General features: G+C 37.8%; 1 protein-coding gene across 1 annotated transcript; it reads right to left on the bottom strand.

The window, feature by feature from the left end:
* Positions 1–8,596: 8,596 nt before the first annotated feature.
* Positions 8,597–9,535, bottom strand: LOC131063801 (uncharacterized). Its single transcript, XM_059220721.1, has 2 exons — positions 9,289–9,535; positions 8,597–8,823 (listed from the first exon to the last, which is right to left on the bottom strand). Exons 1-2 carry the CDS (start codon positions 9,533–9,535, stop codon positions 8,597–8,599), a joined length of 474 nt encoding a protein of 157 aa, XP_059076704.1.
* Positions 9,536–19,404: the final 9,869 nt, after the last annotated feature.

Below are 19,404 nucleotides of genomic sequence, written 5' to 3'. Positions count from 1 at the left end.
TAAATGATTGGTATGCTTGCATGAAGTTTGTTAAGAATCTATGGCAAAGGAAAATCGGCAGGAAGATCTATAGCTTAGATTGAACCGCAATACCCTAGCATAAGTTCCAAGAAATGTATGCAAGTTCCAAGGCGGGGTAAAACATTTTCAGATCAAAGGATACATTGAACCTAGTCAAGTTTGAAGATCTGATGGCTATGATTGATCATGGGATATGTGATCAAGGAGATTAAGCGGTTGGCAAATTGTTTATAAATAAAGAACTGTTGATAAACAATGTATGCAGGAAAGTGTATGCATAGGGATGCTACATAGTGATTACCAAGAACAGAAGCTTGAAGACTTGTTTGAATAACAGAGTATAGAGCCCAGCAGATGGACAAGATTATTCCTATGTCTAGATTGTATTGAGCAAATAAGAATCTACTTTAGCATTTTTAGATGTGAAGTTGCAGATAGATTTTTATTACTGTTATTTTGTGAAGTGACAGAAAATCTCTTAACCGAGTGGACTTAAGAGTCTTATTTGTAAAACCCTCTAGCAAGGTGACATTCTGATTGAGTGTTTGAAATCCTTTAACAAGGTCACTTCTAACAAGGTGAAGATCTTAACAGATCTAAGGGAAATCCATTAACCGGGTCACATCTAGCAATGTGTTTGTAATCTTTAACAGGATTTGCTTTTAACCGAGCATACTCTAGAAGAGTATATTTCTTAGTGGGTCTGAAATCCCACAGTGGTTTTTCCCTATTTGGGTTTCCATGTTAAATATGGTGTTATGAGTGTTATGATGTTTATATTCTTATGAGTTTGCATGTTTTGCAGTTTTGGTTATATTGCTGAAGTATATGTTACCGAGGTTGAATCTGTTGTTTTTATGGAAGATTAAGTTTGTATGATTCACCCCCCCCCCTCTCATCTTATCAGCTTGGCATCTGTACTTAACATTAAGTATCAGAACTATCAATTCCATCACCAACTTATAATCACTTTCAACAAACTTCAAAAACAACTTTCAAAACAAAATGGCTCACACCAGATCGAGAACTAGACAACTAGAGATTGAAGAGGAGGAAGAAAACCTCAACGATTACCATGAGGCCATTGGAGGAGGTATAAATGATGAAGATCCTAGTACCCCAAATCCTAAAGCAATAGAAAGAGCCTAACACAACCCCAAATTCAATTGACTTTTTGATGAAATTCTCAAAAACAACGCAGATGCTCACTTTTTGAGACTTGCTCAAGAGGGAGCTAAATTACCCCCTGATTTTGATACCACACAAATACAAAAAGCATCAGAGAACCATAGTCGTAAGGAGGTTGGAAGAGGTTGAGATAACTTCAGATATGACCTTAATCAAGGAAATCCCCCACCTCCTCCTCCTAGTGACATAGACATATTGAAGCAACAAGTCAAGAATCTAGCCCAACAACTCCACAGTAGTGTGAAAACTACCCGGTTTTCACTTAATGATATTTGTTCCTATCCCTTTGATAGGAATCTACATATGCCACCTTTTCCATGAGGGTTTGAAACACCTAAGTTTGAAAAGTATCAAGGAAAATGATACCCTACAGATCATGTCAGGGAATTTCACTCAGCTTGCCTAGAAGTGGCATATGAAGACATATATCTAATGCACCTCTTTCCTCAGAGTTTGGGAGGGACAACCACACAATGGTTTTCATGATTGCCAGGCGGCATTATGACATTCGAATAACTAGTCCAAAATTTCATCGGACATTATTCACACAACATAGAACGTGATGTTACCATGGCAGATCTGTGCAATACCAAACAAAGGCCAGGTGAGCTATTCTCAGCTTTCCTGCAACGATGGAGGCAACTGTCTAGCAGACGTTCTCTTCAGCGACCTGAATGAGAGCTAGTGGAAATATTTATTTCCAACTTAAACGATGAAATGGAATTCCACCTAAACATGAAGGGAACAGAGTCCTTTGATGACATGATCACCCAGGGATTAAAATGTGAATGGGCCCTTATAAAAAAGGGACTTATCAAGATATACACTGAACCAAAAGATGGCCCTCGCCCACATTTTAGTAGTGATAAACCCAACTTATAGAATAAGAACAAGAAAATCATCAATGATAGGGTCATAGATGCAAGGACCATAAAAAGTGCACAACCTGTGGTCCAATTTGCAGGGCAAAATCCCCCTCCTAAAAACAACACAGTTGCTCCTCCACAAAATCAAGGTCACAATACACTGCAAGAGGAACCAAGACAATGACAACAAAATTATAAACCAAAACATACATACACGCCCTTAGGGGAACCAATCGAAATGGTGTTGCATCAATTGGTCTCTTCAACTCTGGTGACCTTACCAAAGACATCTAACTACGAACCTCAGGTCAAACCTTCATGATGGAGAGATAATGAACATTGTGAATTCCACCAAGGGAAAGGGCATAAAATAAGTAACTGCCATAGATTGAAAGATCTTGTTCAAGATCTTATTGACCGAGGAGAGATTGAAACCGAAAGACACGACCCAAAAACCTCAAATAATGATCATCTCATGTTTAAGAATCCACTTCCATCACAAGATCAAAGGGGTCCTTCCACTTTAGGGCGAAACACATATACAACTAATTATATGCAAGCAACCTATAATTATACTATGAATCACCTATATGATGCCAATGAACAAACTGCAACCATCACTATCAAATATCTGAACCCTACCTGCAATGTTGTCACGCGATGAAGCAAAATCACCATTAAAGAATCTCCACAAGGCACAACCTCCATCCCAAAGAAGTATAATCTTGTAGAGAAGTTAGATAAGATGCCTGCACTTATATCTATCTTAGAGCTTTTGCGCCTATCCCCATCTCATAAAACAATCTTGGATCAAGCTCTTCAAGAAGTGTCAGTCCCTGCCAATCTTAATACGGATCAATTTCAAGCTATGGTTGGTAATCTGAGGTCATCACCATGTCTCACTTTCTTTGAAAGCAACAATACATCCTTCCAACAACCTCATAACGCCTCACTCCACATTGAAGGATTTATCAACCAACACAGGATCAAGCGAGTCTTGATTGACAATGGCATAAATCTGAATATATGTACATTATAGTTGGTCATAGCATTGAGATATGTAATAGAATCAGTAGACCCCTGCAAAAAGATAACCATAAAAGTTTATGAAGCGGAGCTTTCTTCAAAAGGAGCAGTTGTGTTACCAATCCGAGTGGGCCCAGTGGTGAAGCACATCATATGTCAAGTTCTGGACCTTCCTCTGCCATATAATTTATTGTTAGGAAGACCTTGGATACATGCCATGCAAGCCATTCCATCCACCTATCATCAGTGTCAAGTTTCCCTATAAAGGTGTATAAATCACAATCTTGGGCTATGCAAATCCATTTGCATATTGTAACAATATTAATCATCAACTAGAGATTACCATTCCTAACAAAAGAGAAGCTATCCCATCCACATCATATATTAGTCTAGCCTCTCTTTCTAGCTCAAACACTCCTATACCAAAGCAAGAGAAGCTAAAAATGAAAATGGCAGAAGAAGGACCTGGGGAATATAATCTAAGCCAACTCTTTTGTGTTGGGCAATTACCCACTTCCCCTAGAACTTATGGCAAACCTCAACGGTTACTTCAACCACCACTAGTCAAGCCAACATGCACCTTGGCACCTTTTATCCTTGGAAAAAGTCAGATAGAGGAGACCAGAGATGAGGACTTAGCAGAATGGATCTATAAAGACCCTATCACCATGAAAATCCCACATGATAAGCTTCCTACAGATCAATATGGAAAAGGTCTTACCATTATGCAAAGAATGGGCTATGATGGTCAGAGTGCTTTAGGACCTTGCAAGCAAGGATGACACCATTTTTTATCCCACTAGATCCAAGTAGACTGCTATTTCTCTATATTTCAGCTACAAATATGGCATTGGGAGTACTGCTGGCACAACACAATACATAAGGGAAAGAGTTTGTTGTTTACTACATCTCTCGCACACTGGTCAGCTATGAACTCAATTACACACCTATTGAGTGAGATTTCCTAGAAGTAATCTTGGCAACCACTAAACTGAGACACTACCTATTAACAAATAAAGTACAAATCATTGCCAAGATCGATCCACTAAAGTACTTACTCAACAAGGCTATCAAGGGGCAAGTTATTGCAGATTGCCAAGATTGAGTATGTGGACTGTAAGGCTATTAAGGGGCAAGTTATTGCAGATCACCTTGCCGATGCACACCTCACAGGTGATCATGCTCTTATTTCTAACTTCCCAAATGAAGAGATCTTCATGATCACAGCAACACAACCATGGAGTCTCTACTTTGATGGTTCATATACTAGGCATGGCTAGAGGGCAGGCATTCTATTTATCACACCTCAAGGTGACAGCATCCTGAAGTCTTACAGGATAACTTTTCCATGTACAAAAAACATAGCAGAATATGAGGCCTTGATCACAGGACTCAGACAATCCATACAATGGAAACTGAAAGAGCTACAAATATATGGCGACTCCCAACTAGTCATCTGACAAGTCACAGACAAGTATTAGACCAAGGATGATAAACTCATGTTGTGCAAGCAAATGGTGGATAGTTTAAAAGCATCATTTACAACTATCACCTTCGAGCAGATACCTAGAGATCAGAATCGAGCTACTGAGGCAATGGCTACAATAGCATCTCTCTTAGATCTTCCACATAATTCAACACGCTATGAGTTCTTGGTAGAACAACTTTGGATTCCCGCTTATGATATCCCCAAATCCAAGATGATATGTTGCCTTGTTGGTTTCTAATCCCCATGGTATGGTGAGTTCTACACTTACCTCCGTGATCACACACTCCCTCCTAACTAATCAAATAACCAATACAAAACCTTCATTCACCAAACCGCTTGATACACCATTATTGTTGAAAGCCTATATTGATGCAGTCTTGATGGTACTCTCCTTCAATGTTTGCAATAGGATGAGATAACAAAGGCCTTGGAAGAGGTACATGAAGGAATTTGTGGGACTCACTCAAGTGGTCCTTCACTAGCAAAGAAGATCATGCATGTTGGATACTATTGGTCGTCCATGGAAAAAGACTCATACTATTTTGTCAGAAAATGAAAGAAATGCCAAGTTCACAGAGACCTGATACATGCACTAGCATAGGAATTGCAACCAATCACAACACCATGGCCCTTTTTTCAATGGGGACTTGACCTTATGGGTAAAATCCATCCATCTTCATCCAACGGCCACAAATTTATCATTACCCCCACCAAATACTTCACAAAGTGAATCGAAGTTGTTCCACTTACACAAGTCACCAGCAAGTAGATCGCCTCATTCATCCTTAATTACATCATCTGTCGGTATGGTGTACCCATGTCCATCATCACAGATAACAGGCTTCCTTTCAAAAATAAGGATGTCTATGAGCTCTGTGAGAAGTTTCACATCCAACACCACTTTTCCATTCTTTATTATGCATAAGGCAATGGTCACGCTGAAGCATCAAACAAGAACATATTAAGAATCCTCAAGAAGACATTCAACGATGTTGGTCATGATTGGCGCGTTCAATTAAATCCAGCACTATGGGCATATCGAACTAGCATTTGAACCCCTACAGGTGCAGCTCCCTACTCACTGGTCTATGGCATGGAAGCCATTCTTCCTATTGAGGTTGAGATACCATCTCTACGGGTTTCTTTGCATAATTTGATAGATGATGAAGCATACCAAGTATCACGTCTTCAAGACTTGGAACTACTTGATGAAAGGCAACAAGATGCATACAACCACCTCAAAACCTATCAGCAGTGAATGAGCAGAAGCTATAATCATCGGGTTAAACCTCATACATTTGAGGTAGGTGATCTTGTTCTCAGGGAGAATCCTCGTAACCAACCAAATAGAGATCATTAGGGAAAGTTTGAATCAAACTAGCTGGGAACATATGTTATCACTGTTGTATTTGGGTCCAGGGCATATCAATTGGCTACTTTAGAAGGGGAACCACTAGCAGATCCGATCAAAAGAATGCACCTCAAATGGTTTCATACATAAGTTGTACAAAGCATCAAGCTCCATACATACCAGAAAAACACCAAAAATATTCATATAAAAGTCCTGAAGAAAATACAAAAAAAAAATCAAAATAGTAAAGAAAAATCATGCATCCAAATAGTGAACAACCACTCCGGTGGCACCTTGGGTAAGTGCGATGGTGAAAACCTGGTAAATAGGTGCCACTCATAAAGGCTATGGCTCCATTGTCTTTCAAACTTGTTGTGATCACATTCATTGCATCCATTCATCCATCATTCAAACCATGGCTTGTTATCAATCTACAATCAGGGTTAGTACTTCATGTGTCTTGCATCCTGATTTTCATAGTAACGTCTAAACTGGGGGCAATGCTCGTAATCTATTGATGGAAGTGGATTCTACATTTCTTATGATTCATTAAGTTCTTCATTCAAAACAGACTCACAAAATCCAAAAACATCGTTAAACATCCAAAAATCAATCAAAAACATAGCAATGCATAAAATCCTTTGTACATACACATCGCAAATGAACGACAAACAAAAATTTTGAGCTACTCAAACCATGATCACTTATCAAATCAACCAAATAATCAACACATCTACACACAATTGTCTTAACAAGGATGCATCCTTCCTTACTAAAACAAAGACATGATAACATTTTCTTTGAAAAGAAAATTATGTTTAAGCTATGAAGTACTTGGTCAGTTTGATAAGTTATTTATTCATTTATATCAGGTTCCTACGCTACTCTGAGATATCCACAAGTGTTTAGAGTAGCTGGGATGATTTCTACGTATCATTTTGTTTATTGTATGTGAGTTGTTCCAATAAAGTTCTGGGGCATATACTAATGGTGTCTATGTGGGAAGTTCACTAAGCTACGTGATCATATGCAAAAATCTAGTCATGGATCACTATGCCTTACTGACTACAACGTATACCTCGATTGTCTGCACATGAACCAAAATAGAGGGTCCAACATTTTTTATCTATACTACTTGCTTACAGGTACAATTCTCCAAACTTGGTTCCTACTGCCTCATCCAAGATTGATACTACCATGCTGAATGATGAAAAATAAATCACTATGGATCATCATTCCATCTCATCTGTTAATATTGCATTCCGTTGCATATCGCCCATCCATTTATCATTCATTATTCATATTTTTGTATGAAAATGTGAACAAGTTAAAATACAAGAGGTTATTTAATATGAATTGATCTTGGATATAATCATGATGAATTTCTCTGATACATCATCAGTGCATCATGCAAATTCTCACCAACTTGCATTCATCTATCCTAAACACATGGCATCATCATTCCATTACATTTAGTTGCATTTAAATGCATCTAGTTCATTATCATTTACTGGCATGTAGGTTCATTACATCCATTATAGATATTCATTCAAGTGCATCAACTATCATTTAGTTGCATTCACTATCATCATTGCATCATTTCATCGTTGTAATAAGGGAATTTAGATTCATTTGGATAAACTTCCCATCATCTCATTTGCTTCCATCATTGGACATTAACGTGCATTCATTTAGTCATCTAGGTACAGTTAGTTGTATCTTAAATCATTAAATATCGTTCATCATCATTTAAGTTTGTTTAAAAGTGCATTCATTTAGTTGCATTCATTTGCATTTATTTTTCTATTAGTCAAAATACATTCATCTATCCATCCAGTATATTCTTATACTCATTCATTTCATTTTCATCTTAAAGTTTCATCTGGATTCATTAAAATGCATTTATTATCCTTTTAATTGCATTAAGGTGAAGTTATTCATTATCCCTTAGTTACATTTATTTGCATTATCATTTCACTTTCATTTATCACTTAGTCATATTTTAAGTCATTTAGAATCATAAACATAAACATTTGTCTCAATATTTGTTTATTTTAAAGTGCATTCATTTAAGATCATCACATAAACATTTGTATTTACATTTGTTTATCCATTTTTCATACATTTTTAACCATCTATGAAAATTCACATAAAACCATTCGATTCATTATATTTTTATCTTACCAACAATATACATATCATCAACATAAACACAAGTACTATCTATCTCATAGGCAACATCATTTGTTCATCATTATGCATACATTGTCATAATGGCATTAGACACATAAAGAATTGCAATAAAGTATCATACATATATTAACTGAAATTCACATGTTAGCATCACATTCATAAACATGCGTATCAAAATCATAAACATCATCATCATACACATATAGAAAGCACAAACCATCTATAACAATATGCATCTCATCATCTATAAGCATACATCATAACCATCATCCGGCATAAATCCATACATATCATCAACATGCATATCAGCACAAAATGTGGGATCTCCTCATATATCATCATATATCATCTCGCAAAAGCATACATGTATCAGAGTACAATGATGTCAAAAATATATCGGCTACCAAGAGCCATCCAAGTCACAGTCCAAAAATGACAATGAAACAAATATATAAATCTCCCTCAAATGGCACTCTGGCCAAATGTTGTACCACCATCACCCCCTGCACCACCACTACCCCCTGCTCCACCTGCACTATCTAGTTGTAGAGGGCCCATAACACCACCACTACTCTGCATCCTCTGAGACCACTCTAATCTCACCTGACACATCTGTGAATAACTCAATGCCCGCTGACTAGATGGCACCACCTGCTCATATAAACCCCACCAATAGTCAACCTCTCCACCTGCCCATCATAACTCCCTCGCCAATGAATCAGTCATAGGACCCTATCCTTTTACTCCCTCCAAGGCCTAAAATCTCTCCTATAGCTGCATCACCCTATCAACAGCATCATCCTGCTATCGTCTCACTACTATCAACTCTGACTCCCGTGCAAATAGCTGAACATCTCTAGCTACAACCTCTGCCTCCATCTCCTCCAGCTCTGTCTAGGCTTCTATAAGATGAGTCTACAAATATACTATCATATGCTCCCATAGGTCTCCTCCTCCCATCCCCATAGGATCCTCTCCTCCACCTGTAGTTCCCTCTCCTCCACCTGTAGCTCCCTCTCCCATCTCCATAGGCACCTCTCTGTCCCCAATATCCATGTCGCCTACTCTGACTGCTCCCTGAATCAAAGGACCCTGTGATATTCACAATGGCTTCCCGCCTCTCCCTCTCCTCTGTAACTGACCTCCTCCACCACCTCCACCACCTCCTCCTGCTCCTCCAAAACCTCCTCCTCCCCCACTATCACCTCCATCTCCTCCTCCTCCATCACCTCTATCTTCACCTCCTACTCCTCTGCCTCCTCTCCTCCTCTGTTGATGTCTCTTATCACCCTCAAAAGATGGTACCGACTCCGCTAGATCAAAAATGCATAGAATAGGATGCACAACCCGATACTGCGTATACTCCTCTATCACTCCAGCATCCACAACCCCCAGCCTCATATGCCATGGTCTCACCTGTAAGGTCTAGCACTCAGCTAAGGCCTGACCTTATGGTAACACTATCCCCCACTAGGATCTCTCTCGTACCGCCCATGCATACTCCCTTGATCCCCTTGGCAAATCTTGCCTCTACCCAAACTATCTCATCACTCTACCTGGTACCTATCTCTCCACATTGTAGGATGTCCTACCAATCAAAACCCGTGTCATAAAAACATATGGCAAGGCCTCTACATCATCCTCCCAAGGCTCACACTCAATATATGGCCTCCATATCACTGTATCCAAATTGTCTAATGCCCGTCACCACCACTCCAACTTCCCCAGGTGGGGCTAACTCATCATACCTTCATACATATACACATAGGGCTGATCTACCACCCTAAATCTCAGACACATCGACCGTGTAACTGGCAAGTGCTCCCATGCCCAGATGTGTAGCAAAGTAAGGCCAACCCCCAGAGAGCTCATCTCTTGGTATACCACCTCATGCAGCTCCCTATATAAGTGTGATAGCATGCATGGTCCCCATGCATAGCGGGTCCCATCTATCACCATGCGCTCAATCACCTGGCCCCAACCCATGGCCAGTCCATGCAATCATCGATCGAGGCATAGAAAACCCTCGACAATGTCTGATAATACTGTTGGTAATGGCTCATATAAAGCCGCTATCTCCTCCCACGCGATCGAGCCATCATGAATGAAGACATCCTCATCAAACATCTATTGTATCGCTACTATACCCAATCCTCGGTCATACGTCACCAGCTCCCCTTAGATAGGAATGTGCAAAATCTGCCACACATCCTCTAGTGTAACGGTCATCTCTCCCATCGACAAATGGAATGTGAAGGTCTCACTGTGCCACCGCTCAACTAATGTCATCACTAGTCTATGATTCGTCTAAATCACGGGCATGTGTATCATGTCATATAGTCCAATCGCCGCAACACAATCAATTTCTGCCTCAGTCAACTGATCTCGCAACTACTGCGTGGCTGGATGACACTCTTGCATCTATAAAACAAGAAGATCCTCCTACACACACATCAACATCATCATCAGTTGTTTTGTTTCAAACTTTCTTAAGTTTAAACCTAGACTGTCAACAGATACTTTGATCAAGTATCTTTGGGTCTCAACAGGTAAACAATCATGGCAAACCTAGACTACAACAGGCATTTATCATAATGACCTAGTCTCAACGAGGCTGCTATGATTCAAAACAACTCATCCATCCATCCACCCAACACCGGCATTAGGAGATTTTTTTTCCTAAACACTGGGGCATCTATTTTTCAGACAATAGTGCTATTCTGCTGACAATCGTGCTAAAACCACTACACACTGGTGCTAAAACAACAAAAGCACTAAATGACTTACACAAACGCGCCATAACATAACGATAGTTCTACAACATTGACTCAATCGCACTAATAATACATTAGCGCTAAAAGTACTACACGACTGTGCTACAATAGCCAATAGCGCTAAAACCACTATACAATAGCGCTATATCGGCACAAAAGCATTATTTTAGGTGACAAGAGTGCTAAAACACAGTTTTAGCACTTTTGTCTTGGTTTGACTTGGATGCTTGCAAAAAGACATCAAAAATGCATCAAACTTAAAAATTGAAATTTGTGTACCGCTGGCCCGTAGTCCTCTAGCCGCTGGAATTGACAGATCCACTCTAGCCGATGATCTGCTATCGGTACTGACATGTTGACTGTTGGTCGCTCTTTCACAAAAAGTCACTATCAGAGCTCTGAAATGCTGTGGAGATGGATGCAAATGACCCTGTTTTTACCCCTTTCCCTCCATATATACCCTCAGCCCTAAACCTAATTTTACCCCGCTCACCATCGTGGTCCCCGTGAACTTCAATTGTCTCTCATTTCTCCATTTTAACTCCTATTTCTTCTATTCTTTCACCGTTATTGCTATTTTCTTCTTTTCTACCTCCCCACCAAATCTCATTCTTTTTCGAGACATCGCCTGATTTTTCAAAAAAATTCAGCTCATCTATCGAGGGGGCATACCACCCACTAAATTAGTATTTATGGGGCATATTCTTTCACGCCTATTTTTCTTTCTTTGAAATGACGTGATAAACAACATCGTCTCAAAGAGGGGCAAATGTAGTCACATAAATCTGTCCACTTAATTAAATGAATATTTACTATTTATTTGATTAATAAACCACCAATAATCAATTAGTTAAATTAATATTTAATTAATTCATCCTCAATCATTCTCCTATTAATTAAATAAATTATTCAATTTATTTTAATTCATTCATCAAACCACTCCTTTAAATCAATTAAATAAATAAATCATATTTATTTAATTTTAACCCCTTTCCTCTTTTAAATAAATAACTAAAACATTTATTTAAATCATGAAACTCCTCCCCCCCCCCCCCCACTTGCATTCTCCTACAAATGCAAGTTGCAACCACAATTGAAATAAATTAATTTTATTTTAATTAAAATTCTATTTTCTCTCACCCACCAAACCCACTTGCAATCCTAAAACCCCTTTTAGACCCTTCTAACCACTTTCTAATCATTCCTAATTAGCCTAATCCATCCCCTAATTATTGTTACATTCCTAAGCAACTTGAAGTCACTTCTCAAATACTCCAAAATCTTTGAAATGCATTTAATGCTTTATGTGCTCAACATGCTAACCTCTAAAGTCTTCCAAACCACTAATGGCTCTTACATGACCATTAATGGCTCTTACATAATCAGTTATGGTTAAATCCACTTACCCCCATGCTTAGAGACTTTACCTCTAACTCAACCCTCATTTGACTCATGGGTCTCTTCAAACATTTATTGCTTTCACTATGGTTATCCTCACTAACTCTTGCACAAGAGTTTATCCATTGGATAATGGCTTAATTCATTCAACTCAACATTAACCTTACCTCCCAAGTTAACCCTCAAGTCATGTCAAGCATTTAATGCATATTCCCTCTCCTCTCAACCCATCTCTTGTTGACATTTGTCATCCTAGGATTGGGTTGAAAGCCCTCACATGGATTATAAACTCCTCAATCCTGACCCTTGATGAGATTACTCAAGCTCAACCATCCATTGCTCCATTTTACCTATAAATAGAGCTCATTTCTTCATAATCCAGATCCTGAAATCTTATATGCATCTAATTTATAGTGAAATTTAGAGAGCATTTAGCATAATCATCTACATTTGTCTTTTTTGGCTAAAATTAACATTAGATAATTAGATAATATCTTGTTTTAGCTTGTTCACATTTGCATTCTCATAATCATCCATTCTACAATCTTGAACCTCCATAAGACATCCAGAATAGTGCAAAAAGTTACTAAGAGCTACACTCATTTGGGAACTTGGAGAGGAGAGGAACAAGGGAGGAGTAGCTACAAACATGGTGGAGGTCATTTGGAGATGTCTTATTGCATTTCTTAGATTTATTAAGCTTTCTATCTTATGTTTTGTGTCTCTCTTGATATGCTTTCTTAGGGTAGTGTTTGATTAGTGATTTCTAACACTAACACTTGGATTGTTTCTTGATTGTTTGTGTTTGTTTTCCCAATATCCTAACATACTTTTTGCAGAGCATCACTTACCATCCAATGATATAGTTCCTCTTCCTCTCATCATGCATGCTTTTTCATCTCCAAATCTAACCAGACCACCATCAAATTCTCGCAAAGATAGAAACTTCCTTTTATCTCCAGTTATATGATGTAAACATCCACTGTCTATCACCCATTCATCCTTGTCTTCAACTTTAGTAGCAAGGGCATTTTCCTCATTTTGAATGACAGGTTCTAGGGTATCTTCCTTGATAACCAAAAATACCCATTCATTTCCCCTGTCGGATCCACTAGCTAAATCTTGTGTCGGTTCATCATCGGAATCAATCACACCTTCCTCATCAGCATAGTAACATGATTTTTCTTTGGTCCTCATGTACTTATGCTTGTTCTGATAATCATGGTTAGGCCTAAAATATCTTCTAGCTTTCTCCTCAAATCTTGAATTCCTCTCAGGACATCTAGATGCAAAATGACCTATTCTATTACATGCAAAACATTTAAAAGGTGATTTTCCTTCATACTTACTTCCTGTGGGACCTTTAGGTACTCTTCTAGCAAATAGAGCTTCAAGTTGCTCAAACTCTTCATCTTCTTTCTTCATTTCCTCCAGTTCCTTCACATATAAATCTTTCCAATCACTCTTGTTGGTTGATGATGTAGATGTATGAAAAGCATATTCAGACTTTGTAACTCCTTGAGGACCAAATTCTTCAAGCTCAAAGGCAAATAAATTTCCAACCAAAGTATCCTTGTTGATAGAGATGTTAGACATTGTTCTCAACTCATTAATTGCAGTAGCCTTCATCTTGTAAGTCGATGGAAAGCTCTCAATACTTTAGAAACAATCTCATCTTTTCTCAGAGATCCACCATAGCACTGAATTCCCATAACAATTTCATTAACTCTTTCCATAAAAGTAGTAATCCTTTCATCTTCTTCCATTTCCAAGTTCTCATATCTCACTCTGTAACCATCAAGTTTAGCAATTTTAACAGTAGGGTCACCTTCATTCAGATTCTCCAACTTATCCCATATATCCTTTCTAGAAGATTAGTCAATTAATCCCATTATTTGTGTTGGCCATATGATGGAAATGATTATGTGTTGCATTGGTGTTCTATCATTGATGTCAACACCTATTGTTTTGGTTGTTTACCGACTTTCGATAGGAGGATAGGATTGGGAGGATAATCAGTTGATTGCCACTGGTATGATCTGGTTGATGGAATATGTTTGTATGGATGGTTCATATGCTTCTAAATTATGTTTTAGTCAGTTGATATTGACTTGATGATTGGATGCTATCTTATGTTCTAGTAAGCTTGCTTTATTGGTCTGGTAAGAGTTTCACCGGCAGAGCTTTATAGAAGATCTTTGATGTAATGCATAAGTGGTGTTGGTGTAGCTTCTAGAATGGATTCGGGATGTTGATGGTGATTGTGTTCATTCATCAACTGATTGGTGTCATTGCTTTGGCGTGTGTGGATCTAATTTAGGTCTAGTGCTATCTAAATTATGGACTGGTTTGCATGAAACGTGTTGGTGGATCCTCTGATGTGCTTCTGAGATGTTTCATCGACTGGATGTTGTTTGTTTGGCCTTAGGGCGACATGTGTTATTATTTTGTTTGAGGATTATGTAATGGATCTATTGTATTATCATTTGTGTGGCCGACTTGATTGGTTAGGTCTCGGGTTGGTATAAATGTATGTAAGATCTCATTGTAGATTAGGTGTGGATATATGGATATGGGCAAGGAGCGAATAATGTAAAAATTATTTGTGCAGAGGATTTGGTCGATCATAGGTGATCGAGTTGGGTTTATGTAAGAGGTTTTAGACCTCCGGTATTGAACTTAACCAAAACTATAATCTGGCATGTTTGATGCTATCACCTACAATTCTTCTCTCTGGATTGTAGTCCAAACATCTTGAGGTGGTTCAAATCACTATAGTCGGTGAGACTCCATTGTAATGAGCAGTGCGCTCTAGGAAGTGTTCCTTCTTGCATGTGCAGGCCCCTATTGTAATCATATAATTGCTCCGGAAGTATCATCTGATTGTGGGTAGGGTTTCCCATTGTGGTTTTTCCTCATTGAGGTTTTCCACATACAAATCATGGTGTTATGTGTTATGGTTGCATGGTATTGATTCGCTGGTTTTCATTTATGCTTTAAATCTTAATCAGTTATACCCATATAAGGTTTTAAGTTTTTCAATTCATATAATTTGTTAACAATTGATTCACCCCCCACCCCTCTCAGTTGTTTATCAGTTATCCTAACAATTTGTTGATTAGAAAGTGCACTCAAGAGGGCTTCCCTAGCTCTATAGTCATTTTCAATAATCTTATCCAAGTCTATCGAAGAAGGATTGTAAGATGCCAGATTATAAGGGGTATAGCCTTTTTCAGTGATCTCCCAAATCTCTTTTCCAATACATCTCAAATGAGTCTCCATCTGAATCTTCCATACTCTGTAATTTGTTGAATCAAGCTTAGGGGTTTCTCTCCAAAAAAAAATTGCAAATGAACTATTAGATACAATAGGATCTTCCTCAAGCGGTTAAGATTATGCAGAGAGGACCAGGCTCGGGTACTAATTGTTTGTATAACTGGTGGACAACTGAGAGGGGGGTGAATCAGTTGCCAACAGATTATAAAACCTTAAGGACACAAAACCTTTTACCAGAATGCATAAACTAAATACCGGAATAATAGATCTATCAATTAAGCACAAACATAAATCACAGAATAATTACCATCCATCCACAACACATAATGCTAGGATTTATATGTGAAAAACATGGTAAAGGGAAAAACTACGCTAGGAAGCCTACCCACAGTCAGATTATACTTCTTCAGTAAGTATGTGATTACAATAAGAGGGTCATGAAGATGCAGGAAGGCACATTACTCATCATAAAAGGAGCCTCACTGACTACAAAATAAATCTAGACTACAATCTAGAAAGATGAGTGAACTGCAAGAATAGCATCTCCTATGCCTGAGTATAGTTCCAATTAATCTCAATAATAGAGGTCTTAAACCTCTTACACAAATCCAATTTGATCACCTATGATCGACAAAAACATCTGCATATGATTACAAATTTATTCATACACAGATAATCTCATAACCCACACGATCTACAAAGAGATCTTACATCATATTTATACCAACTCGAGACCTAAACAATTAGGTTGGCCACCTAAAAGATAATAAAATAAATTTGTTACATAATCTCGCAAACCGAGTTGGCTTAAGACCGAAACAACATAAACCAATCAATAAATCGAAACGGTAATGCATCAGGAGCATCAACCAACACATTACATAAACCAATCCATAACCTAACAGAATAGAACCAGACCTAAAATAGGTCTCCATAAGCCAAATGAAACACCATCGATCAACTGGAACACAAATATGATAACCATCAGCATCTTGATAACCTTCTAGAAGCTGCACCAATTCCACTTATCAGATTCATCAAAACATATTCAACAAATCTTTGTCTGTAAAACCCTTACCGTTAACCAAAAGGCTTAATAGAACAAATGATAGCTTCTGAATCCTCAAATCCTAAACCAATTTAATGTGATATGCATCAGGAACACATGAATAACCAATCCAAACCAATTCCACAAGCTGGAACATACCAAAGAAGATCTCCAAATCAACATCATAAACCAACCACTCTATCGGAACCTAGTAGATAGCAAAACAGTTAGTGTTGGCATCAATGCAACACATAATCAATTCCTCCAAGTTGCCAACAATCTCCCCCTTTGGCATTGATGGCAACACTAGATGTGAAAAACATCCTCCAAGTGCCAATAAATGTCAAAAAAGTCTCCCCCAATGGAAGACATCCATCAATCTCCCCAAAATGATATAACAATAAAGTTCTAAACCAACAGACCAAAATCTCCCTGTGAATGATATCCCTGTTAAGCTTTGATCTTTGTTTTTCACATATATATCTCCCCCCCTCTGACATCAATACTAGAAATCTGACATAAACATCAAAGAAAATTCATAAATCCTCTTAACCACACAGTTGACTACTCCCCTGAGTAGTAGCACCAACACATCAATCCAGAATGAATGATAGCTCTGATAAATGCATATCAAACTAATGCCAATCAGCATCACTCAAGTCTCTACTAGAGGGGCATATCGAACTGATGCCAATCAGCAAAGGTTTAGTGAAGATATCTGCAATCTTCTTTTTTAGTTTTCACATAAACCATTCTGACTTCATTTGCTTCCACCTTCTCCTTCAGAAAATTATACTTGATTCATATGTGCTTTGTCTTAGAATGAACTTCATTCTTTGATATGTCAATAGCAGCAGATTTATCATAGTGAATAACTATTGGTTCATTGCAATCTACCCTTATATCCTTCAACATTTGCTTCATCCATAGAACTTGTGTATAGTTAGTAGCAGCAACAACATACTCAACTTCAACAGTAGATAAAGAAGTAAATGATTGTTTCTTGTTGATCCATGAAACAATTTTCTTTCCAAGAAAGAAAGATCCACTGGATGTGTTCTTCCGGTCATCAACATCTTAAGCCCAATCTACATATGTATATGCACATAGTGTAAATTCATCATTTCTAGGATACCACAAACCATACTCAGTTGTTCCTTGTAAATACCTGAAAAATCTTTTTCACCGCACTCTCGTGATTCTCTCTAGGATCACTCTGATATCTTGATACAATAAAAATTACATTCATTATATCCGGTCTAGTCTAAGTCAGATATAAAAAACCTCCAATCATAGATTTATACATAGTAGGATTTACCGGTGTTGTTGCATCTTTCTTTGTCAATTTCTCACTTATAATCATAGGAGTACCAACCGGTTTAGAATTTTCCATACCAGATTTCTTCAACAACTCTCTAGCATACATAGTTTGATAGATGAAAATACCTTTATCAGTCTGAGTAATCTGCAAACCTAAGAAAAATTTCATCTCCCCAATCATAGACATCTCAAATTCATTCTTCATATTATTAGAGAATTCCATACATAACTTATCCTCACCTCCAAAAATGATATCATCAACAAAGACTTCAACAATCAATATGTCATCATTAGTGATCTTATAATATAAGTTACTATTAGCATTACCTTTAGTGAAACCAAGCTTTAAAAGATATTTGTCCAATCTAGCATACCAAGCTCTGGGGGCTTGTTTCAATCCATATAAAGCTTTCCTTAATCTGCAAACCATGTTTTTGTCATCTGAAAGTGAAAGTCCATCAGGTTGCTCAATATAAACTTCCTCTTCAAGATATCCATTCAAAAATGGACACTTAACATCCATTTGATAAACCTTGTATTTCTTATGGGTAGCATAAACAACAAATAGTCTCATAGCTTCAATCCTAGCTACCGGAGCAAAATTCTCATCATAATCAATTCTTCCTTCTCAGAATATCCTTTACTTACCAATCTAGCCTTATTCCTCACAACTTGTCCATCCTCATTCAATTTATTCCTAAATACCCATTTAGTTTGAATAACATTCTTTTTTTTTGGTCGAGGAACTAAAGTCCATGTGTTCTTTTCTATCTGATTTATTTCCTCTTCCATAGCTCTCATCTAACATTCATATTTACAAGCTTCAATAACTGATGTCGGTTCAACTTGAGAAATTAAACATACCTCATCAGTTTTCAACCTTCTTCTTGTCATTACTCCTTTGTTCTTGTCTCCAATGATCAGATCATTTGAATGATTTAACCTTACATACCTAGGGGTCTTCAGACTTTTTGTTTCTCTTCTCTGATCTTGAGTTACTGTTAAATTTTCTGATACTACCGAGGTAATTGGTTCAGCATTTTGTTCTGGTACAGGTGCTACCGGTTCAGTTATGATCATCTCCACTTCCGGTTCTCTCTCATAAGTTCTGATTTGACCTTTGTACTGCTCATCCACCTTGACATTAGCACTCTCCATAAATCTTTGCAATCTTTTGTTATAACATCTATATGCTTTTCTTTCATTGGAATAACAAATAAATATCCCTTCATCACATCTAGAATCAAACTTTCCAATGGAATCATCTCTTTTGATATAGTACTTACTACCAAAGATTCTAAAATAATTAACTATAGGTGTATGACCAAACCATAACTCATAAGGTGTCTTACTGGTGTCTCCTTTCATATGAACTATGTTGAATGTATATACTATCATGCTCATAGCTTCTCTCTAGTAGATATGAGGCAGATTACCTTCCATTAATATAGTTC

The sequence above is a fragment of the Cryptomeria japonica genome, chromosome 5 (genome assembly GCF_030272615.1).
Source record: "Cryptomeria japonica chromosome 5, Sugi_1.0, whole genome shotgun sequence".
NCBI lineage: Eukaryota > Viridiplantae > Streptophyta > Pinopsida > Cupressales > Cupressaceae > Cryptomeria > Cryptomeria japonica.
Note: the sequence above shows the minus strand (reverse complement) of the source record. Positions and strands in the feature narration are given on the sequence as shown.

Excerpts from the sequence above, each read along its gene's own strand:
- LOC131063801 (XM_059220721.1), bottom strand. The coding sequence starts at position 9,535 with ATGAGGCTGGGGGTTGTGGATGCTGGAGTGATAGAGGAGTATACGCAG. Across the intron at positions 8,824-9,288 it reads AGCAGGAGGAGGTGGTGGAG|GTGGAGAGGTTGACTATTGG; the intron begins GTGGTGGAGGAG and ends TATGATGGGCAG.